This window comes from Taudactylus pleione, unplaced genomic scaffold, assembly GCF_031769625.1.
Source record: "Taudactylus pleione unplaced genomic scaffold, aTauple2 ptg000019l, whole genome shotgun sequence".
Taxonomy (NCBI): domain Eukaryota; kingdom Metazoa; phylum Chordata; class Amphibia; order Anura; family Myobatrachidae; genus Taudactylus; species Taudactylus pleione.
Window position 1 is genome coordinate 38,811,975 of NW_028284421.1, and position 24,816 is coordinate 38,836,790.

At 44.3% G+C, this 24,816-nt stretch overlaps 1 protein-coding gene across 2 annotated transcripts in view; it reads right to left on the minus strand.

Moving 5' to 3' along the window:
* Positions 1–486: 486 nt before the first annotated feature.
* Positions 487–24,816, minus strand: part of LOC148540565 (protein tyrosine phosphatase domain-containing protein 1-like) — a 78,184-nt gene continuing 53,854 nt past the window's right edge. For both annotated transcript variants that reach the window (XM_088444381.1, XM_088444371.1), the window contains 2 exons: positions 11,862–11,972; positions 487–1,916 (listed from right to left, as the gene is read on the minus strand). In XM_088444381.1, the coding sequence (XP_088300507.1) occupies positions 1,773–1,916; positions 11,862–11,972 (255 nt within the window). In that variant the 3' untranslated portion in view covers positions 487–1,772. The remainder of the gene's footprint in view (positions 1,917–11,861; positions 11,973–24,816) is intronic.

Consider the following 24,816-nt stretch of genomic DNA (forward strand, 5'->3'; position numbering starts at 1 on the left):
CCTTCTGGGATTAGAAAATCAACTCCCAGCAGCAGCAGCAGCCATGCTCAAGGATTCTTCTGTGGCAAGGACTGATGTAAATGTACTGTATCACATTTTTTTGTAAATGCCTACTTCCCTCCCCTTCTCCCTCATAAATTTTCTTTTGAATCAAAAAACAAAATTAAATTGACTACCAATCAACCCTTCCTGTCCCTGCCCTACCTTCAACTACATACATACTCCAACTCCCTCAGACCTCTCTTGAATAATAAAAGTGTTTCCTGATGTGCCATGTCTGAAGTTGAACTGCCACTGCTGCAGCTTAGCTTAGTGAGCCAGCTATCTTGGTGCAAATTTTGGGCCTAAACAAAATGAACAAATCAATATTGTGAGCTGTGAGGTGGTCAAAATTTACTGGAAATGAGTGGAAATAAATGTTATTGAGGTTATTAATACTGTAGAAACAAAAAAGGCCAATTTTATGTGATTTTAGCTGTTTTTTATTTTATTAAGAAAAAATCCAGATCCAAAAATAAAACACGGAGGTGAGGTTTTGGCAAAACCAATCCATATCCAAAACCAGGGGAGATCCAGATCCAAAACTAAAACACGGGGGTCGGAGCACATCTCTAGTTTTAATATATGCTACACATGCTAGATTTCTTATAGGTATTTAAAATAAAATATAGATGACATTACAGTTATGTTCAGTTATCATGTCATGTTAAAGGCTATTGTATCAAGCTGACCACCTATACAATGCACTTACATACACCTACAGATTAGCAAAGTATCCCTGTACATAGGCAAATGCAGGTTGCCTGGAAACCCCCTCCCCTGCCCACACCATGACCACAATAGAAATAGTATATAATACAATTTTACTAGTGCTGTACGTTCTCCCCAGTGTCACAAATTAAATTAGAAGTGGATTTTTTAACATGTGTCAGCCAGTAATGAAAACACCTGTGCACCAATGATGAGATCTGGAAAACATGTACTATTAGTGGTGCACTGCTATCAGGGGCGCAGAGAAGGGGGGAGCGGTTACCCCGGGCCCGTGCTTGCTGGAGGGGCCCGGCGATCTCCAATGCCTGTGGGGAGAGCAATCACACTGATCACGCCCCTCATTGGCTATGCACCGGGCTGAGGGGCTCACAGGGCCCCACTCCACTTCCTGAGGGGGTGTGGCCACGTCGACCACTATTAGGCCATGCCCCCTTTGTCACCCGGGCCCGGCTTTTGGCGCCCCTGACTGCTATACCATCTATACAGTTAATTATTAATACTTAGTGCATGAGGAGACCAATATGTACATATATGCCAGGGCAGTGCTAGGTTGTTCTGCTGTTCCCCCAGACTCTCAGACTTGCTCCAATGCTCTGGAATGGTACCCACATGTGAAATAAAACTTTCAGCTCAGGTAGGATGGCCCTACTGCCCCATCTAATGACTTACTGTGATCACTATGTTGGAATTATGACATACTAAACTTTGTATAATGCATATTAAAGCTGATTAAATGCTAATTATGCCTTCTTCATGGACCGGCCACATGCTCTAAAATCAAACTTTTGGAACACCCCTCTAGAAATCCTGAATTTTCCCCTGCTGTATGTACTACAGTACATGCTGGAAAGTATGAGTATGATTATATCACACGTTTGTTGGAATTTATACAGGAGCTTCCCAGTATCAGTCTGCTCCACTTTGTTTAATGTTTTAATTATTGCAGTGATCTTCTGTGGACAAATCCTGGGTGTGTATGAACTGATCTCTCCCATTGGTCACTATATATTTAGCTGTTCATGCTGTGCTGAAATTGTTGCTTTGCGTTGTACTCGGGAGGTGATGCCGTGAGCTCTTATCTCGTGTATGATGGAACGTAACTGGAACAGCATAGTAGAGGACAACTGGGGCACATCTGGAGGCTGCTGTAAAAGAAAGACAAATATAGTACATCATACATAAAAAGTACAGTATAATCGGTGTGTGCATATAGTGTGCTAGGTGTGCCTAGTCACATCTAATGACAAATGCACTTAGTATAACAAATCTACCAGCATAACCTGCCAGCACTGGCTTTGCAGCGGTGAAGTCTCTTTGAAAACCTCTGTACTACTGTAACTACTGATACTGTACAAGCGTCTAACTGACACCCCAGAACGCATGGCCAGGAATTCTGGTGTGGTACCTGTACACCTGCTCAGAGAGGAGCTAGAACATATCCATTGCTCTATGATCAAGTAGAAGTCGGCACGAGTCTGTTCCCCTCTGAGGGAATGTGATATATCTGTGCAGCTGACTGGGTGAATGAGGGGGAAGATGGATGATATTATAAGGATGAGGCAGGGGTGTATTAAGAGAGGAGGTGGCCCCCGTCCGAGTGTACACTCCCCACCCGGGGCCCCCTCCTCTCTCCCCAGCGGCCGCCAGCAGACTGAATGCTAACCGCCGGTGGCCGTAGCATCAGTAGACTCTGGGCACTAGTTTGTGCCCAGCCCTGGCGATTTCCTCACTGCGCATGCGTAAAATGCCAGAAATATGTGCGTTGCAGCCATTTTCTTGTGTTTTGTGCAGGACTGAGAAACCAGACGCGGAACCTCAAAGAGGTAGGTACATTATGGAAAATATGCATGTAGGGTTTGCAGTGCGGGCCCCCCTGGACCCAGGGACCCGTGTTCACCGCGTACCCTGCACCCATTATAGATACATCTCTGGGATGAGGGTGTTTACTGAGAATTATGAGAAGCGGGGATCAATGAAGAACAAAGATGATGATGGTATATTAATGGAGAATGATGGCGACATTAGTAGTGGAGGATTTATAGTTAAGTAATGATTAAGGACAATAGCTACACTTCAATAGATAAGTTGATCCATACAATTTCCTCTGCCAGCCCCAGAATATGATTTCTGAGAGTCTCCAGAGTCTTGCTCCTGCATCATGCACAATGGGCCTGGTTCAGAGGTGCGCGCTGTTGCATCCACTCTTGCGACTGTTGGCGGAACCGCGGGAGCGATAATATGCAAATGCTAGTTGCAGTCTTTCCCTGGTATACCAGCGTGCTGAGACGCCCACTTTCAGCATCTCTGCACAGTGTAACACCACCAGTGGTTCTTGACACACCACTATCGGTGACCCATTGATCACACCATCAACAGCTTCACCTGCCCTATGGCAGGTGCAGTTTCCCCGTATGAACATGGCCTTTGTGGATACGGCTGTGCATCTAAGAACACGGCTACTTTCACTAGCCCATGACACTCCCATAACACACCTATGAGACAGACTTTATATGCTTTCACTTCAGGCCACCTCGAAGTAATCGCCCAGAAATGCCCATCGCTCTGCCCCTTCATTTCTGAAACTGTCTGACCCGATTGCAACAGCATCTTGCGCATACAATCAGGGTAACAGGTGCCATGAAGGTTTTTTTGAAGTATTCACTTGCACAATTGAAGAAAAAAATTTCTCCCCTGCGTCCAACTGCCACCTCTGTATCAGGCGCAATGTGTTTACATGTGGCTATTAAATAACGAGACTGCACTTGTACAAAATAAACCATACTGCTTGAGTTAAAAGCGAGTGGGGGAACACTGACCTTAGACTATCCCAAAAAGCAGGTCACACAGTGTTTGAAGAGGTTGTGTTTTTCCCATGCATCGTAAAAATGTTTAGTTATAAAGTAGAGCAACATGTTGACTTAAATTTTTTGTTAAATTTAACAAAATGCCCACCAAATCTTTCCGTATGCTAACCATGGTTTATGGGGCAGACTGAGTGTCACGTGCACGTGTGTTTGAGCGGAACAAAAAATTTAGTGATGGTTGTGAGAATGTCGAAGACGATGAACGTCCCGGAAGGCTTTGCACATCCAAAACAAATGAAAATGTGAAACAAAAAAATTAAAATTGTTTGAACAGACAGCGACTAAGCATCTGAATGATAGCAGAAATGGTAATCATTGACAAAAACTTTTAGGCAAGTTTTGCATCAAGATCTTAACATGACAAAAGTTTGCGCTAAGATGGTTCCAAGGCTTAGACACCGCACCATTGACTAGGTCTAGCCAACGACAAAGACTTGTGGATGCGGAGATCATACATCCAGGCCCCTCGCCTTCGCCTCCTCCCGCAGCCTCAGACCTCGGCTTTCAAAAACCCGCCTCCCAGCGTGACAGTTTGTTCAGGCCAAATGGAAGCCGCAGGTGCCCAAGGTACTGGGACTCTTCAAGAGTTAACAAGCCGTATGGATAACCAAGAGACGGCACAGCGACATGTGTCTCAGTACCTGCAAGAATTGTCCGGACAGTTAATTACCATACAAAATACACTGGCATCTATGTCCACGGCCTCGCCACCTGTCGTTCCTGCTGGTTCTCCAGGGTTACCTCAAGGGGCTACGCCACAGAAGTCTCGTCTCCACTTGGCCACCCCTGAATGGTTTGACGGTACTCCACAACATTGTCGTGGTTTCATAAACCAATGTGAAATCCAGTTTGAGTGCCTCCCCCAGAATTTCCCTACCTCCCGGTCCAAGGTCGCCTATGTAATTTCATTACTAACTGGGGCTGCATTGGACTGGGTTTCCCCTCTTTGGGAACGGGCTGATCCGTTAGTTTCTAGATACGTAGACTTTGTGACAGCCTTCAAATGGATTTTTTATGAGCCCGGCAGATCGGTTTCTGCTTCCTCCGACTTGCTCCGTGTCCGCCAAGGTACTCGCTCGGTGGGACAGTACGTGGTGCAGTTTCAGACCCTTGCATCGAAATTAGATGGAACGAAGAAGCACTCAAAGCAGCCTTCCTCCATGGGTTGTCCGAAAGGATGAAAGACGAATTAGCATCCAGGGATTTACCTACGTCTTTTTCTGAGACTATTTCCCTCTGCATAAGGATTGATTTACGCCATAGGGAGCGGTGGGGTAATAGAGGTCATGGGCATCGCCCTCAAGATCGTCCGGCCTCAGGAAGTCAATCCTATTCCCCCACCTCCAGGGGTGAGGAACCTATGCAGATCAACAGAAGCAGGCTAACCACGGCCGAACGCAATCGGCGCTTTCAAAATAAATTGTGTCTTTATTGCCCTGCCCCTGAGCACATGTTAAAGAATTGTCCCCTGTTGGCGGGAAATGCGAGACGCTAGTTGATGTTGGGAGCATTCAATTAGGGGTCATTTTTAAGCACTCCCAATTAACTGACAGTTTATTGCCTGTATCTCTTTCCCACCAGTTCAGGACAAGGGATGTTAAAGCCCTAATAGATTCCGGTGCTGCAGGAAATTTTATTTCCAAATCCTTAATCCAGTCCCTTGGTATTTCGGTGGTACCTTTACCTGACAAATTACTGCTCTCCGGTGTAGATGGTAAACCCGTGCTAGGTGAATCCATATCCTTGAAATCCCAGCCTGTGACTCTCAGGGTTGGTTGCCTGCACCAAGAGACCATTGAATTCCTCATACTTCCTAACTCTGCTTACGAGCTAGTTCTGGGTTTACCTTGGTTAAGGAAGCATAATCCTACCTTTGATTGGTCCAATATGCAAATTGTATCATGGGGACCAAACTGTTTCCATCGATGCCTAACCCAAGTACTTCCTGTACGTACCCACTCCCTGCACCCCAGTACAGGTGCAAAGTTCCCCCCGACCGACAAGCCAAAAGATCCTTCTGTCTCCAGTCTACCACAAGCATATCAAAATTTTGCCGATGTCTTCTGCGAACAGGCTGCTGATCAACTCCCTCCTCATCGGTCGTGGGATTGTGGAATAGAACTTCTCCCGGGGAAGATTGCCCCTCGGGGCCAGACCTATCCTTTGTCAGTTCCAGAAACAGCCGCCATGGCAACTTACATTAAGGAAAATCTAGCCAAAGGGTTCATACGGCCTTCCACCTCCCCTGCAGGGGCAGGGTTCTTTTTTGTAAGCAAGAAGGATGGAGGCCTCCGGCCCTGTATAGACTACCGTGGCCTCAACCAAATTACTGTTAAAAATCGGTATCTTTTACCTTTAATTCCTGAGCTTTTCGACAAGGTCCGTGGAGCTAAAGTGTTCTCTAAACTAGATCTTCGTGAGGCATACAATTTGATACGAATCAAAGCTGGGGATGAGTGGAAGACCGCCTTCAATACCAGAGATGGTCATTTTGAATATCTGGTGATGCCTTTTGGACTCTGCAATGCGCCAGCTATATTCCAAGGCTATGTAAATGAGATCTTTCGGGACATTCTCTACAGCTTTGTCATCGTCTATTTAGATGATATTCTAATCTTTTCTAAGGATCTCCAAACTCACCGCCAACATGTTCGAGAAGTTCTAGCTCGCCTTCGAAAACACCAGAAAGTTATCCAAGTGCCTCTTTGAACAAACCACAGTTCCTTTACTAGGACATATAATTTCTGGGGAAACCATTCAGATGGATACAGAGACACTGGAAGCGATCTCTGAATGGCCATTACCAAAATCTTTAAAAGCTACCCAATGTTTTTTGGGATTTTCAAACTATTATAGGCGATTCATACCGAATTTTTCCACTGTGGTGTCTCCCATTACTAGTCTCACACGGAAGGGCGCTAACCCAGCCCAGAGGCCGGACACAGCCATACAGGCCTTCCAGAGATTGAAAGAGGCATTCTCTACTGTCCCTATCCTTTGCCAACCCCAACTGGATAAACCATTTTTTGTGGAAGTGGATGCCTCTTCGGTGGGTGTAGGGGCGGTATTATCCCAAATTTCCAGTGACGGGAGGAATCATCCATGTGGATACTTCTCTCGTAAATTTTCCTCTGCAGAGAAAAACTATGCGATTGGAGATCAAGAACTCCTAGCTATGCATCTGGTGTTAATGGAGTGGCGTCATCTTCTGGAAGGGGCCAAGTTTCCAGTTACCATTATTACTGACCATAAAAACTTTTATTTATCTTCAGACGGCTCATCACTTAAACGCCAGGCAGGCCCGCTGGTCCTTGTTCTTCTCAAGGTTTAACATTAAGCTTCAATTTCTCCCCGGTAATTTGAACAAAAAAGCAGATGCTCTCTCCTGGTCTTTTCTACTCGACACAAAGGAAGAAGATCATCTAAGATCTCGCCCAATCCTGGATCCTATGGTCTTCGCTTCAACTCAAATATTGACTCCGCCTCCGGGGAAAATTTTTGTGACTCCCGAATTACGGAAAAAGTTGTTAACCTGGGCTCATAGTTCTCTATTTGCTGGGCATTCTGGTATTTTCAAAACATACAAGTTTCTTCAGCGTTCTTATTGGTGGCCCTCAATGAGAAAAGATTTTCAAGAATTTATTTTGTCATGTGTAAAATGCTCACAGCATAAAGTTTCTCGCAAAAAAAGTGCAGGTCTTCTACGCCCGTTACCCGTTCCTACTATTCCTTGGACCCATATATCCATGGATTTTATCTCTGAGCTTCCACGCTCCAAAGGACATAACACCATATGGGTAGTGGTGGATCGTTTTTCAAAAATGGCGCATTTTATACCATTAGTAGGCCTGCCATCTGCTCCACATTTGGCAAAAATTTTTGTTAAAGAGATTTTTAGGTTACATGGTCTTCCTAGAGAGATTGTTTCCGACCGAGGAGTCCAATTCGTAGCCAAGTTTTGGAGGACCTTATGCAGTGCTTGTGGAACCAAATTAAAATTCTCATCAGCTTACCACCCACAAACTAACGGGCAAACCGAGAGGGTTAATCAGGAACTGGAGACATTTATAAGACTTTTTGTGTCCTCTTCGCAGGATGATTGGGTGGACTTCCTACCTTGGGCTGAGTTTTCACATAACTTCAAGTACCACACTTCCTCCAATTCCACACCTTTTTATACTGTGTTTGGTAAACATCCCCGGATTCCAGATTTCCAACATTTACCTTCGGTGGAGGTCCCTGCAGTTACTGACGTTGTAGAATCTTTTTCAGCCATTTGGAAGAAGATACATGCCTCGTTGAAACAATCATCCAAGAATTATAAAAGATTCGCTGACAGACGACGGGTCGCGGTTCCTCTGCTGAGAGTTGGAGATAAAGTCTGGGTATCTACTAGGAACATCCGACTGAAAGTTCCCAGAATGAAGCTGGGGGCCATACGCGTCATTCGTCCGTACCGCATTCACAGAGTGATCAACCCTGTTGCGTATAAATTGGAACTCCCACCTCAATTGAAGGTATCTAATACCTTTCATATTTCTCTATTGCAACCTTTGGTGTTAAATTGGTTCCAAACCACCTCTCCTAAATTACCTCAAGTACAAACTTCTCAAGGTACAGAATTCGAAGTTGGGAAGATTCTGGATTCTCGGTTCAGATCCAACATTCTCCAATACCTCATTGATTGGAAGGGTTATGGTCCTGAGGAGAGGGCCTGGATCAGAGCCACAGATGTTCATGCACCTCAATTAATTCGAGCCTTCCACATCAAATTTCCTGGTAAGCCTGGTGGGTGTCCGGTGTCCACCCTGAAAGGGGGGGGTACTGTCAGAGTTCAGCCGGGGATCGGCCGTCCCTTACCGTCCCACCGGCTTCCTCTGACTTCCCGGGCAGTCGGGCGGCTGGCGCGGCGACGTGGGAGGAGCTGAGCATTCACCCTGTAGCTGTGGTGTCAGGCGACCCGGTGAGCGCAGTTGCCATCATGGGCGCCGCCATGACACTTTCCCTATGTCAGTACTTCCTTCCCTGAGTGGCCCGGTTGGTCAGCTGATGCTGTGGGCCTATCAGCAGGCTTCCAGGGGTATATATCCGGCTCCTGTGCTCCAGGTAGTTGCCTTAACAATCATTGTCGCCGCTTGTGTAACTAGAGGAGTCTTGTTCCAGGTTCCCGTGCTTCCAGTGTGTTTTTTCCAGAGCTTCTGAGCTATCTCATCACAGTGCCTTTACTATCAGCAGCCTGTGTGAAAGCTAACCTCCATCTCTCCACAGTGCCTTTACTAATCAACAGCCTGTGTGCAAGTTTAACCTCCATCTCACCACAGTGCCTTTACTAATCAACAGCCTGTGTGCAAGTTTAACCTCCATCTCACCACAGTGCCTTTACTAATCAACAGCCTGTGTGCAAGTTTAACCTCCATCTCACCACAGTGCCTTTACTAATCAACAGCCTGTGTGCAAGTTTAACCTCCATCTCACCACAGTGCCTTTACTAATCAACAGCCTGTGTGCAAGTTAACCCTCCATCTCACCACAGTGCTTTTCCATCACAGCCAGTGTGCAAGTTAACCCTTCATCTCACCACAGTGCTTTTACCATCACAGCCTGTGTGCAAGTTAACCCTTCATCTCATCACAGAGCCTTTACCATCACAGCCTGTTTGCAAGTTAACCCTTCATCTCATCGCAGTGCTTTCACCATCACAGCCTGTGTGCAGGTTAACCCTTCGTCTCATCGCAGAGCTTTTACCATCACAGCCTGTTTGCAAGTTAACCCTTCATCTCATCACAGTGCTTTCACCATCACAGCCTGTGTGCAGGTTAACCCTTTGTCTCATTGCACCCTAGTGCATGATCTCCGGCCGGCAATCCGGTATATACTATTCCAGGCATTACCCTTGGGCCACAGGTGTTTTTGATTCTCTTTTCCCTGCAGGCCTTGGTCACCAAGTCAAAGGACCGCGACCTGCTTACAGGGAGCCGCACAAGCCCATATCCCGCTTGGAGGGGTCACTGGCGAACACCTCCTTGTGAGTTAGACTCCGCACCATTGACTAGGTCTAGCCAACGACCAAGACTTGTGGATGCAGAGATCATACGTACAGGCCCCTCGCCTTCGCCTCCTCCCGCAGCCTCAGACCTCGGCTTTCAAAAACCCGCCTCCCAGCGTGACACAACCCGAGACCAGCAGGGTGTCTCCAGAGCAGGCTTCTCCAGGACATGGAAAGCGAGAGGCACAGTGTCCGGTAATGCATACTCCTCCAGGAAACAGAGGATATGGTAAGTCAGTTATCTTTGCTTCCTCCTCCTTATCTTTCTCAAACAATTGTTTCCTGGAGACAGATTACCACATACAGGTGGTTGCTAAGGATTGTGGAAAATGGTTTGTGCCTCCCACTTTTCCATTTTCCACGTCAGGTTTATCCCTGCTCAATAAACGCCAGTCCTTTATTAGATGTTGTCCTAACCCTTGCCCTTCAGCAGGGCAAAAAAGAATTGGCAGATCCTTCTAGGAGAGGCTGGACCTGTCACCTGTTCCTCGTCAAAAAACAGGGTGGCTCATACAGATCAGTTTTAAATGTCAAAACCCTAAACCAATATATAAAACCTTGTTCTTTCCATATGGAGGGCTTAGCGGATGTGCCTTTCCTGCTCATCAAGAACAATTTTTGTATCAAAATAGACCTCAAAGAGGCCTTTCACAAAATTCAAGTGCATCCAAATCACAGGAGGCTCTTAAGATTCCTCTGGAAGGGTATCCTCCATCAGTGGACAGTAATGGTTTTCAGGCTATCCAATGCCCCTTACACATTCACACACCTCATGAAGGTGGTAGTTACACACCTCCACCAGATGGGAGTCCCCTTTATAATCTACTTGGATGATCTCCTAGTGGTCCACTCGCACTGGGATTCCCTTTTACTCCACAGGGATCTTATACTGTCGATCCTATGGATCTCGACAAATCCGTGTTAAATCCTTCCCAGTCAATAGCTTTCTGGGATACTTGATAGATACCCCTTCTTTATCAATAGCAGTTCCCCCAGACAAGTGGAGGGATATTCAAGAGTTCGTATCTCAAACCCTCGAACACCAATTCTCGATGAGGGACTTGGCCAAAGTTATTGGGAAAGTGAGAGCATTATTTTTGGAGTGTGGGAGGAAATCGGAGTACCCGGAGGAAACCCACGCAAGCACAGGGAGAATATACAAACTTCACACAGTTAGGGCCATGGTGGGATTCGAACCCACAACCTCAGTGCTGTGAGCCAGTAATGCTAACCATTACACTGTCTGTGCAGCTCATGGTATGAAGTTCTATCTTTTTATCAGACTTTGCCATAGTAAATGTGCATGGTAAACAATGAACTGGTTTAAGAAACACGTTTTAGAACATGTTAAAAGGCTCCACCACTTACATTCGTGAAAAACAATCCAATATTGGCATTTGTGCACAGAATCAGACATATTCTAGTAGAAATTAATGAATTCTGCATGAACCTTCCAGAGATCTGCCCATGGTCGCAGCTACCATAGGTTCAGAGGCGGTTTAAGAGAGGGGGGGCCCGTGCGTAGGCTCAGATCGGCTCCCTCCCCTCCGGCAGCGTAGGTCTCCGGGAACATGGCACCCGCGCTGTGTGGTCCTGGGACATCTCTACTGCACATATACGAATAACCGGAGAAATGGCCGTGGTGGCCATTTTCCCAGCTGATTTCTGCAGCGCTGCAGCCAGCACCGGGCCAGCGGAGAGGTAAGTATATGAAATTGGGTGCAGGGTGTGCGGCCCCCCCCTGGACCTAGGGACCCCTGTGCACCACACACCTTGTACCCATTAGAAATATGCCCCTGCATAGGTGCAACTGCTATGGGGCCCAGAGCTGAGGGGCTCCCATCTTCCTTGTCAAAGTAACGTGTTAAATAGACTTTCCACTATTGGGTGGTACATAGGGGCCCTTAAAAACATTTGTTATGGGGCCTTCAAATACCTAGTTAAACCCATGGCTCTGCCCTTTTCAATTAGCATTAATTTGTTTACAATGTAGGGAATTTCACCTTGCCACACTAATCAGAACATGTGTATAAAACAGACACAATGACACATGAGTAAGGACATGGTAGCATAAAGCAGGAAGTAACTGTTTCACTGTGCACATACTGTATACTACTCATGGTCTCTTGATGTACTGTAACTGTACAGTGGGAGCTTCTTCACCAACTCTCTTAACGTACCTTTGTCAGTGCTGTGATAATTCTTATTAGAATTAGCTCTTCTAATGCAGGTGGCAGGTAAGGAAGTTTACTAACACACTGCAGGAGGCAGCACAGAGTCTCCCCCTGACTCTGCAAAACACAGACAATAAAATATAATGGTCATTACAGTTGGTATACTAATGTACCTACTATGACAATCCACAGAGACAACGTGATTACATTTTGTCAATGACAGTTTCTCTAGGTGCATCAGGACCCTTTAATGCCTATGAATAGCAAGAATCACGGGTCAGCTTTTTAAAGGATCACTGCATCCAATAAGTATACAACATTATATATATTTTCATATTCAAACAACTTATTTAATAGAAAAAAAAAGCCATAAATGTAAAATAAATATATTGTGTATATATATAAATATATATACATACATACATAGATACGTGTATGTGTATATATATATATATATATATATTATATACACAGTACACACATACATACACAATGTATTTGTTTTTACATTTACATATATATCCTGTGTAAAACATTTGAGTATGCAACATAACCTCTAGAGAGAAAGATATACAGTATACATACTATATAACTGTACAAAGTTTTTACACCTGAAACACTGGAACATTGTATGTGCTTTCTACATTGAAGTTTGACCATAAGTGCTGTCTACTGTATACAGTGCTTGTGGATAGATAGATAGATAGATAGATAGATAGATAGATAGATAGATAGATAGATAGATAGATAGATAGACAAAAGTAAGTGAACACTGACAGCAAATAGATCAACAAGATTTTATTGACGTCAGTACTTTATAGGTCTATCACATGCAGTGATTACTGTAGACAACCTTCCTGGCAAACTGTCCACAAGTTCCTGGTCAACAGCAGGTGGTATGTTTTGCCATTCCGCCTTCAGTACAGTGACCAACTGTGACAATGAAGAAGGTCGAGTTGGCCTAGAATACACCTGTCGCACCAATTCGTCCCAGAGGTTCTCAGTGGGGTTAAGATGTACACTCTGAGCTATCCAGTCCATACAAGTTATCAAATTTTTTGTATTCAAGTCCAGCGTCATCTTGGAAACATGACAGATTGCATTGTTGTCTCGATAAAACATTGATTGTTTCCATAGAACTGCAAGTGCATGGGCCTCCCTACGAAGTGTTCTGGTCAAAACCGCCACATTAGTGGTATGCATGTGACCATTTCAATAATCACTTTTGTCTACATATGTAGATAGATAGATATATAGATAAGATAGATTTTATATAAGAGATTTTCTAATTACACAAATTGGTGAATCGATGGATCTTTTGGTTTCATTTCCTATTTGCTGCTCCATGTTATTTACCCTTCTTCTATGGTTTGAGAGACTCATATAAAGACAAAATGGGTGTGCAAAGACTTGTTGTGATATACTTTCCTATTTCTCGGACCATTTTTGTCATGTCCACACAATATATTTATAAAGGGCAGCACTTACAACAAAGCAATACTGAGGGGTGAAATAATAATAACATTGTTAACATTCACTCATCCAATTAGGAGACAGGAAGGACCAACACACACATACTATAGTAGTGATTGAAAAAAGATTACATTTATTAGGAAGTGTACAGAATCACTTCTAGAAGGCCAATGAGCGTTTTACTCGTAACGTTATAAATTTCTTCAGAAACATGCAATACAATGGCTCACACAGGGTTAATATAAGGTAAAAAATATGCCAATAACCATTTAATTAAGGTGCTGCATTGCATCAGTAACACTGCTGTGTGTATTAGGAACGCATAGGTTTCCTCTAACCTGTCATCAGTGAGAAACATGGCTAATCATGTAACTAAATCCCACTGAGTAAACAGCAAGTGAGTCAAAGTACTGTACCTCAGTGCCAGATAAAGGTCCACATGGGCCTGGAGCTGAAATTTATGAAGGGCCTTTTGTGTTTTGCCACAGGAGGTGGGACAAGCACAGCAGGGGGGAAGGGGCTACTGATGAGAGGGTGTGACCAGTGATGTGGGGGTGTTGTCTGCACAGAGGGTGTGGCTAGCAACATGGAGGGCAAAGTTAGCAGTCTACCTTCGACCGCAGGTGTGGGACGTGTCCCGTGTTTGTCACTCTGGGGGCGTTTTCAATGCTCTCCGAGTGGCTGAGCTGCCCCGAGGGTTTTCTCCCCGCACTGCTTACATGCTGCCTATGCTACTCCAACTTTTCCCTCTGTGATCATATGCTCCCCCCAAACTTCCCCTGCCCGTGGAACAATGCAGCCCGCAGGTGGGACAATGTCCGAAAAGCAGGATTGTCCCACTGAAATTGGGATGGTTGTTGACAATTACGCAACAAAAACTAACCTTGTCCTAATGTCCACAATTGCAGTCACGTTATACTTTAATCCTTATTTCTCCTGAGCTGGTTCCCTCTTTATGTGGCTTCACCAGACCACATAAGGATTTTATGTTGTAGGAAAAACAGGTGCGCATAGTTGCAGAATGGAAAAGATTTTATAAACACATAATCTGTCACGTACATTGCAATAAACATCAGCAAGGACTCCTGAACGCCACTGACTGCTGTGAGGCTAGGATAGGAACGCACATGGCAATCAGCTGCATTTCGGAGTCCTTGCCGATATCAAACACTGAAAGTTGCTGGAGAGTGGTCTGTGACATATCGACTGATTAGAGCATTACAAGTGGGAGTAGGCTGGTTTAGTGCTGATTAATGTTTATTCCAACGTGCATGACAGATTATTCGTTTACAAAATCTTTTAAACTCTACAACTGTACACACCTGTTTTGCTATATATATATATATATACATATATATATATATACAGTATATATATATATATACACATATATATATATATATATATCTCTCTCACACACTGAAGACAGTGATGATTAAAGTAGAACTGAAAAGTTATGATTTATTACCTAAGTGCCGTACCTACATATTGGATATATATATAGATAGAGAGAGAGAGATCGATAGAGAGAGAGAGAGAGAGAGAGAGATATCTATATCTATATACTGTATATAGGTATAGATAAAAGTGCGGCACTCTGCGTATAATACATTATTTATATGCCAAGTGCCACACCTTTATCTATACCTATGTGTTTACATTTGTAAGGGCATGAGGGCCCCGGTGCTGATTGAAACATTTGTAGATGGAGTGCCGGATCGTTGCTAACATTATATATATTTATATATATATATATACACTGTATACATATATTCACATATATAAATGAATATACACATGCATATTTATTTGCAGTTCCTACATACACATATGTGATCAGCCAGCCACACTGTGCCGATCACCAGCAGCCTGGCAGGACTGAGCCTCCCAGACAACTTATCTGGTGGATCAATAACTTACCCAGCCTTCATGGAGCTCGAGTGGTCGCGGACTGGTAAAGAGGTGGTACTTAAGTGACGTCATGTTAAGACGTCACTCGGCGTGGAGGAGGTTGCTGGCAAGACACAGTGCGTAAGTGGCGCAGGGAGGACTACAGAAGCCTTCCACTGTGCCTGTCAAACTGTGTATGTATACTACAAGCAGATGTCGGTGTTTGATCCCCCACGCCGTGAGGGGGGGGGGGGTCGCGGCCTGCAGCCGAGGGGGGGCGGGGCCTCGGGAGGCTACTGAGGCTGCTGTAACAGGAAAAAAAATCCTGTCTACAGCAGTATAGCTGCAAGCACATGCTGTGGGACTATTTTGATTGGCGGCCTGGAGCTGAAGCTCCACCCGCCCCATTGTTAATCCGGCCCTGCTGTACCTGACAAATTTATGAAAACCACATCCATGTAGTCCAAAAAATATAACAGTAAGGTGAACAACAGACAAACATAGCACACCTAGTAAAATGGAATCATATTACCATAATACACATGACCCTAGGTTAGAATGGATATTATACCAATGTGTGCTATTAAAACAGTCTTAGCAAAGAATAATATCACTATCTAGATGGATTGTCAAAAAATGAAACGAATTAACATAAATTATGACGTTTGTAATTTACATTCTTTGTTGTCCTTGTGGACTGTTATACTTTGGCAAGATGAAAGAGATATTGGCCCAACATCGATCCTCCATTACATAGGTGTTTAGAAGAGCCTGAGGTGGTGATAGAGGCAAAATTCTTGTACAGCATGAACTAAGATGGATATACAAATTAAACACTGTAGCATCTAATGGACTAGGATTGCAAAACGAGTTCCTATTTGCGAATTTATGTTTGAGCTCTGATTTGATTATTTATCTGATAGAAATTCTATGCTGATGGCATTATGATCTAGGATATGATATGCGTGTCTGTTTTTTCTGATATTTAAATTATCAGTGCCATCTGCACAATAAATTATAGCTTATCTAGCAGCACTGTCTACACCTACTGTAATGTCTTCATAATGATAGTTCTAATGGACAGTGCCTTCTGCCATATATAATATGTGTTAGAGCCACTTCAATTGACACTGTAGTTTGTGTGCAGCATTGTCTGCAATTAGTGCCCAATGGCACAATGCAGGAGATTTCACAAGATTAGCACTTCAGATCGCAGTCCCTAGGGACTACGATCGGACCCCTATGTACTAAACTCCAAAAAGCGAAGCTGGAGTTTGGCCCCGGTAGTTTAAATCATCTTCAGATGGTGTAAACTACTGTAAGCCTATGGAGGCTCCAGGAGCAGGAGAAAGATCTCTCTCTCGCAGCCCCCGGCCGGCTCCAGAAGCTGATACTATGAGCATGCGCAGTGTCAGCTTCCACAGGAGAAGGCTTTCATTTCTGTGAAAGACTTCTACAATTTGCTGGGGATGTAACTCGCAAGGATAGCGGTTACCGGAACCACTGTCCCTGCGAGTTCACCTTTGTACAGAGCGGGGATATTTTCATTAAAAATTAAAATAATGCCAGTGATATAGATAGATAATAATCACAACTGGTCCTCGATTATTAGTACATAAACCCCTAAATGATTTCATTTTCTAATAAAAAACATTGTATGCGTAATTGTTATAGCTACTTTCATAAACACTGCATTGTTTACAATGCTCATGATATAACCTGTTTATTCCTATGCATGTTAATATATTATGTACAGTGAGGGTAGACAGTTTGGTTTGGTATTGACTATGTATTAATGGCCTGATTCAGGTTGGATCGCAAGCCAGCCATTGGGATCGTGTATGCACGCAGCACAAAGATATGATTGACAGGAAGCGCCGTTTGGGGGTGGAGATGAGGGGTGGTCAAAGGAACACAGAGTGCCTGTGCTTGTGAACGCTGTTGCAGGGGTGTGCATAATTAAGCCCCAGCGACAGCATACGCAGCCAGAGCTCTGCATGGCAACAGGAAGCTTTGTAGGTTGTGAGGAATGTCAAGCTCAACCACAACTCTGCATATGGGTCCGATGTTACTGATGTTTTCGCTGACTTGGGGATGTATGTAATAAGAAGTGGGCGGCTTTATGAGCTGGGGTCATCTTGGTATAGTGCGATCTCATTAATTTATATATATTGCTACGAACGGGTGCGTGCAAATGCAGACTTACAATCCGTGCTGAATCAAGCCCTATGTCCAATGCATAAACCATTGTTAACCTAACATATATGTTTTGGCTGTATGGTTTGTCTTCATATTTTATGTTAACGGTTTAAAAGATTTTGTTGATGCATCTAGATTATCACTGCAGTAGCGTGCATTGCCTAATACTTATTTTGTTTGGACTAGGTGGATGTGGTTTTCATTCATTTGTCAGGAACTTTGACTCACTCGCTGTTTACTCAGTGGAATTTTGGCCCTCATTCAGAGCCACTCGCAAGCGGGCGCACGTACGTTAGGCGTACGTACAAAAATATTTAAATTCAAGGGCTCGCTCGTATTTTCGATCGCATCTAAAAATCCTCCCCAAACTCAGACGACCCCTCCTCTAACTAACGAGCGTGCGAAATAGCGAGCGTACATCCCCGAAATGGCTTGAAGGGAACGCACGCACAAGTATAAACCGGAAGAGGCCATGTCAGATGTCGATTACCTGCTCCTTTATTCTGCCTACCTCCATCAATCGTATCATGCCAATCAATGTATCAATTAGCTTAATGTTTTGTTTTTTTCAACACAATGCAAGAAACTTTACTCTTGTCCGTGTTTTTGTTTACCCGCAGAATACGTACGGCTTAAACATTCGCTTTTATTGCTCAAAAAACATGTTAGCCACAATGAGACAATTGTTCTATTGCTGTGGATCCCCGCATATTTTCCGGGGTTCATTTCTTTATTTAAATTTGCTTACGCATGTCACTGCATCAAGCCTATCATAACTCTCCAGAGATTTCTGGCCCTGTCGAACACATGACTCATACACTAACCAATCAAATTGCTCCTGTTAATTTCTAAGCTACATTAGCCAATCAGAAATTTTTGGCACACTTTATCAAAAATGAATTTTAAGAAAAACACCATTGCCATCATGAGAGCCTCCGCATTCACCAGGCGCGAGCTGCTGGTGCTAACGGAGGTGCTGGATCGGCGTATCCCCAGCCAGCCTCCAACCATCACCAACCGGCAGAAGCGTTCCGCGTATGCGGAGGCACGGGCCCGCCTGCGCTCCTTCGGCTCACGCCGCAACATCGGCCAGCTGGAGCGCAGGTGGTCTGACCTGCAACGGCGAACGCCCCGCTTGCTGGCATGCTTTCGCATGCAGATATTGGAAAGTAAGTGTTATGTATTGTGGTTTTCATGTTTGTCTTTGTGGGGCAAACTGCGTGTGCATGTTTTCATGTCTGTCCTATTTTTTCATTCTCATCATATCTGCGTGTGCATGTTTTTATGTCTGTCCTATTTATTCATTCTCCTCATATCTGCATGACCATGTTTTCCCTCTATTTCTGATATATTCATTCTACTCATATTTGCATGTTTTCTGTTGGTGGTGGGTGATTTTAAAATGTTATTTGGGCAGGATTTGGCCAGAAACTAACCACAATTTGTTTGACATCTTTTTAGGGGGACAGGCAAGACTACGCCGTCACCGTCCGGCCCCTCCTCCCAAGCCTTCCAAGAGCCTCTCCCGGAACTGTCGGGCCTCTTTCCCCTCCGTCCCCCTTCCCCCTCTCCTCCAACCACCCCTCTTCCAATTACCCCCTCCCCGGAGTCCGTGATAACCCCGCCCCGTTCTTTGGGGAATGAAGGCTCCTCCGAGGATGAAGATGGAGGGACTTCGGGATCTGCCGTTTTGGCTACCGGTATGTTTTTCTTTTGCGTTTTTTTTAACCACAAACTGTTTGTATGTAATCATGTGTCGTTCCTTTATTCGTGATTTTTGGGTTCTTTTTAGCAGTTTGCCTTTACCTCTTCCTGCTGATTTCAACATACACATATCACACCTGTGGGTATTTCTACATAGGCCTTGTAATTTTTGCAGCACCCCTTTTTTTTTAAATTTTGGTTTTGGAGTGATTTCGTTGTGTTTTTGTATTTTTAATGAGGATTCCCTATTGTTTGATTAATCCACACACTTTTCTCACCCACAGAGGAACAGAGGCGTCGGCAAGAGGTCGAACATTGTGTGGCACACATGCGCCAAAATGTAATTGGGGTGCTTGTGGCCCTTGACCGGCTGTCTGGCATCCTTCGGCAGTAGTTTTTTTTTGTTTTTATCTTTTTCCAAATAAATTGTTTATTTCTAATATACGTTCTGCCTCATTCGTTTTTTCAAAACCAAAGATAGTTAACCCTGACATAAGTAGACTGTTCCTGCAAGGTTTTGCATTTTTTAAAAATTAGAGTGGGTTTTGTATTTGTATGTAAAACACCCTCAAGAAACACATAACAGTAACAATGTCATTTCCCTTGTTGTGTGTAGTGGCAATTAGATATTTCTACATTTTACAGGTTCCTAGTTGGTGGGCAAGCTGCTTAGGCGAATCTTACAAAGCCAAATGATTGGACAGGCTTCCTTTTGGTGTGGGTTGGGAACCTGAAAACATATTTAATTTTTGCTCAACTGGCGTCAGTACTGGATTACCCCTTAGTCAAATGTAAGGTGTGTTAACCTGGTTAAACTTGCTGGTAACGTCCAAAAAAAGGAAGAACATTTAACTCTCCAAACATTTATTCACAACATAACTGAGAAATCAAAGTGGTCACTCACAAAAAAAACACACAGTGAGAATCTCAAATACAACACATACCCAATAAAAAAAAACAAAAAAAAAACAAATCAAGAACTGGTTGAGGAAGGACCATGCCAAAATGATTCCACAAACATGGCGTTGCGATATGGGTTCCAGAATATATTCACAAAATGAGCAGATCCAGGTTTGGTAAGGGTAGCATGAAGTAGTGAGCGTTGTAGTGCCAAAGATTATGTGAACAAACCGAAGATGTTGAAAAAAAGAAAACAAAATTAGATGTTCGCAAACAAACACAAACACATTAGGTTAAAACACAGTTTTGTTCAAACTTATCTAAAAAATCTGGCCACCACATCATCGCGTATGGCCCCCCCACATACTGACCTCCGACCAACCTCGGGGGGGCCATCCTCAGGTAAGGCATCCTCTGGCTGCATTGGGACACCACTCCTTATGGTGATGTTGTGAAATATCCCACACAGGACCACAATTTTCAACACCATATCCGGCAAATACATGAGCTCGCCACCAGAGCGGTGGAGGCATCTGAATCGGCCTTTTAAAAGGCCGATACAGCGCTCCACCACTTGCCTGGTGGCTGTAAGTGCGGAATTATACTCACTTTGTGGCCCTGGTGTGGGAGCCAAATAAGGAGTGAGCAGCCAGGACATGCAAGGATATCCACTGTCTCCTATGGAAAAGAATTGACAACATCAGGAACACTGTGTATCAAGCTTAACATTGTTATGTACTAAAGGTCTCCACTTACCCAGAAGCCACGCATCACCAGCTTGTAGGTTGGTTAATTTGTGCCATATCCCTGATTGCCGGATGACGAAGGAGTCATGTGCACTTCCGGGTAATTTAGCATTCAGGGACAGGATCTGGAGGGAGGCATCACATACCACCATTACATTCAGGGAGTGATAGTGTTTCCTGTTTCTAAATATGGCCTCCAGCCGGGCTGGAGGCTGAAGTGGTATGTGAGTACCATCCACAACCCCTATGATGTGTGGGAAGGCAGCTATTTGGTAAAAATTGGCCTTGGACACACTAAGGGCACCCACATCCAAAGGCATTTGAATAAAATGATGGAGGTGCTTGAAAAGTGCCTCCATCACTGCCCTCAGGATCCGGGAAAAGGAGGATTGGGAGATGCCCGCCACTATTCCCACCGTTGTTTGAAACGATCCTGAGGCACAGAAATGTAACACCACCATAAATTGCGTAAGTGGTGGTATTGCTGTTGGACTGTCAATTTGCCGCTCAAGATCACTTTCTATTAATGAGAGAGTGTCTATGATGATTTTGGGAGGTAGACGGTAGCGTCTTAAAACCTCATCATCGGGCATTCCAAAAAGGGTGACACGTGTTCGAAATATCTGGGGCCTTGCATGCCTACGATGCCTACGCCTGGGACGAGATTGAGGTTGGTCGGCTTCCGGGAGCATGGCCAGAACAATCCGCCCCAGATCAACCTGAAATTCAAAGATTTTAAAGTAAGGCTTTTGACCCACCCCAAAACTATATTAAAACAACTTAGCTTGATGATACCATCCATTGCTGCTTACATGCCGGGGTATTGTCATGATACGTCCAAACTGAAAATAAACACCAAAATTACTTGACACATTTCACTCTGTGCATTTTTGTTTACAAATTTTGTGCTAGACCAAAGTTAAACTATGCCAAACACCCATTTAGCAAAACAGCAAAGCGACATTTAACACAGTACATCAAAATGGGTCGAAATGTTGGCACAAAAAGCGAAAGAGAAACCACCAAAAAGTTAGAATGATTATTAAGCTGTTAAAAATGCGCTAATTAGTTCGCTAATACAAGTCACAAGAGTAACTACTAAAAATGCGCTAATTAGTTCGCTAATACAAGTCACAAGAGTAACTACTAAAAATGCGCTAATTAGTTCGCTAATACAAGTCACAAGAGTAACTACTAAAAATGTGCTAATTAGTTCGCTAATACAAGTCACAAGAGTAACTACTAAAAATGCGCTAATTAGTTTGCAAATACAAGATAAAAAATGGACTTACCAAGAGCAAATATATAAGAGTCAAAAACAAAAGGTCTTTTGGGTCGAAAATAAACAAAATCTAAAATAGAAGAAATTATGGATCCAAAATTTAAAAAAAATAAGAAACACAATGAAACAACAATTGAACAAAAGTTAGACTTCACAAAACTTACCAAATCAAGAAACGAGGTCCCAAAAATATAAACCAACAAAGATAACGGAAAAAAAAAACGCAAATCAAACCAACCATCGAATCTACAACCGCCAACTCCTTTCTACGCAATCAATAAACTCCAGCCAAGATAACCTCCAACAATCCAAAAACGCCACCTCGACTTGAGACACACCAAGCCATAAATAGTGTTTCGTTTCCCGCACAAATTAAGGAGGGATCATAGGGCCGCACAATCAATGATGCGGCCGCAAAATAAGGACGCATGTATAAATACGTCACGAAAACACATTCAAATTCTGGTGTATTTCTTGTTTGGACCTCAGACATGGCGACAGACCAGGGAAAAAATGCCCAAGAGTCAGGCGGTAAGTCTTTCATGCATTTTCTATCAACGATTAATTTGAAACATAAGATTAGGCAAGTTGTGATTTTGTGAATTCTGTAAATTTACACAAATAGGTGAGGAGGATGACATGGAAGAGGCTGCTGGGCCCAGTATTCCGGCCAAAGCGGCCAAAAAAAAAAAGCAGCCACATTTCACAAGAAAGGAGATGGAGGTTTTGATCCAGAAGTGTGTGGACATCCTGCCACAGGCAGACAGGAATATGAGTCTAAGCCAGAAGTGGAGAATGTGGGAAGAGGTAGCCGTTGCTGTCAATAGGGTGGGTGATTATGTCCGTCTAGCCCGGGATGTCAAACGGCGGTAAGTAAACCCTTGCCCCCCCTAAAAACAAACCCCATTTTAAACCAAAGGATAATGGCTTCCATTTTTTCCCACAGATGGGGCGACTTCAAATATCGCTTAAAACAAAAACTCGCGGACAGGGCTAGGCATGCAAGGGGGACAGGTGGGGGTTCCACCCCTGTGTCATTGGAGTTGACGGATTTAGAAGAGCTGGCACAGGGGTGTGTGCAGCCTGTGGAGGTGTTTGGCGTGTCCAACATGGATACGGACATGCCAGACTTTGCGGCTCCTCATGTTGTCCCAGGTAAATCTTTGGATGTCATCAACTCTGAAATGTTATTGTGCCAATATGTAGATTGTAATGTGAGGCTTTTCTCTTTTTTCCTAACAGAGACACAGGCGGATGAGTCTGCTCCAGAGGGGAGCCTTGGCCGCCGAATTTCTGCTGGCTCTGCAGGGGAGGAACCAGTACATCCGGCTGAGGACCCTGCAGAAGCCAGTCCAGGACAATCCCCCTCGCAGGCAGTGGCCCTCCTCACAGAACTCAATTTAAAATCAGATTCCCATACGGAGATTCTGCAGAGGATGGACGCCAGTCTGCTACGGGTGGCTGAGGCCCTGGAGCAAAATGCTGCGGCCAACGAGACCATTGGTCAGGCCCTGGCGGAAAATACCAGGGCCAACATCCGCATCGCCAATGCCCTGGAGCAGCTCGTTCGCCAGCACATGGTGGAGCCGACCTCCCTTCCTGCCGGAACATCAGGATCCTCCACCTCTGGCACAACATCAGCCAATCCTCCAAATGTGCCTAGCCCTGTGCCTAGTCCAGAGGCCACAACATCTGCCTCTGGACAGGCCAGCCCGATGACATCCCGGACCCGGTCTGGCGCCCTCCCTCCCCCATCCAAACGGGTGAAAAAACGGTGACAGCAATGGTGACTTTTCCCACAATCCTTCTGTGCTTGGCTCATATTCCTTTCGGGTCAAAACTTCCCTCTCCTTTCTTGTGAAATGTTTTTATTTTTTTGATGTATGTTTATGTCAACAGTTATGTTGGGCCAATTTGTTGGATTTGGGAACATATCTTTGGGCAAAAAAGATGTCCCCAAAATTTTTAAAATAAGTTTTTTTGTTTGAGCAATAAATTGGAAATTAAACAATGACATTGGATTGTGAAATTATTGTACAAATGGGTTACATTTAATCCTGGGCCAAAAGGCAAAAACTCGGCCAAAAAAAAAAAAAAGGGCTCTTTAAGGAACGTTTAAAAATTCATATAATTCGGCAAATTCAAGAGGCACAAATAAAATGGTGCGAAACTGAAAACATGATGAAATTATTGTTACAATAGGCCCTAACCACCAAATTGCTGCCCAAATAAACCCCCCCAAATGTACGCAAATTGACTGTGTCATCCTGACATTAGCAGCTCTGAGTTCCACCTGCGTACGTTTTGTGCTATCCCAAAAAACTGATTTCAAAACACATACCAAGCCGGTTCTCAATCCAACACTAATTGCTTTTCTGCCCGCCCGCGATTAATCGCAACAACATCGTGGAGTCCCGGGACGGAGGAGAAGGCCATCGCCAATGTGGTCGAGTAATCCAGACCCTAAGCTGTGCGAGCATTTGGAAGGGAAAGAGGATCATCCAGTGACGTAGGAGTCGGTCCGTACACATTTTACGCTCGCATCTGCTAATGTATGTACGCCCCAAAAACGCCTCGCCGCGCCTGCGTTTTTCCATCTCCACCCTCGTCAACACCCTAAAACGCCCTGTTCTGTCAATCACATTTGACATGTCACTTCCTGTACGCTATTTTAGGAACGAGTCCCAAAAAACTTGCAATCTGCAGTACGCACATGCGCAGTGTAACACCGACGCATGCGCGGTTATTCAACATCGGAACGCAACGA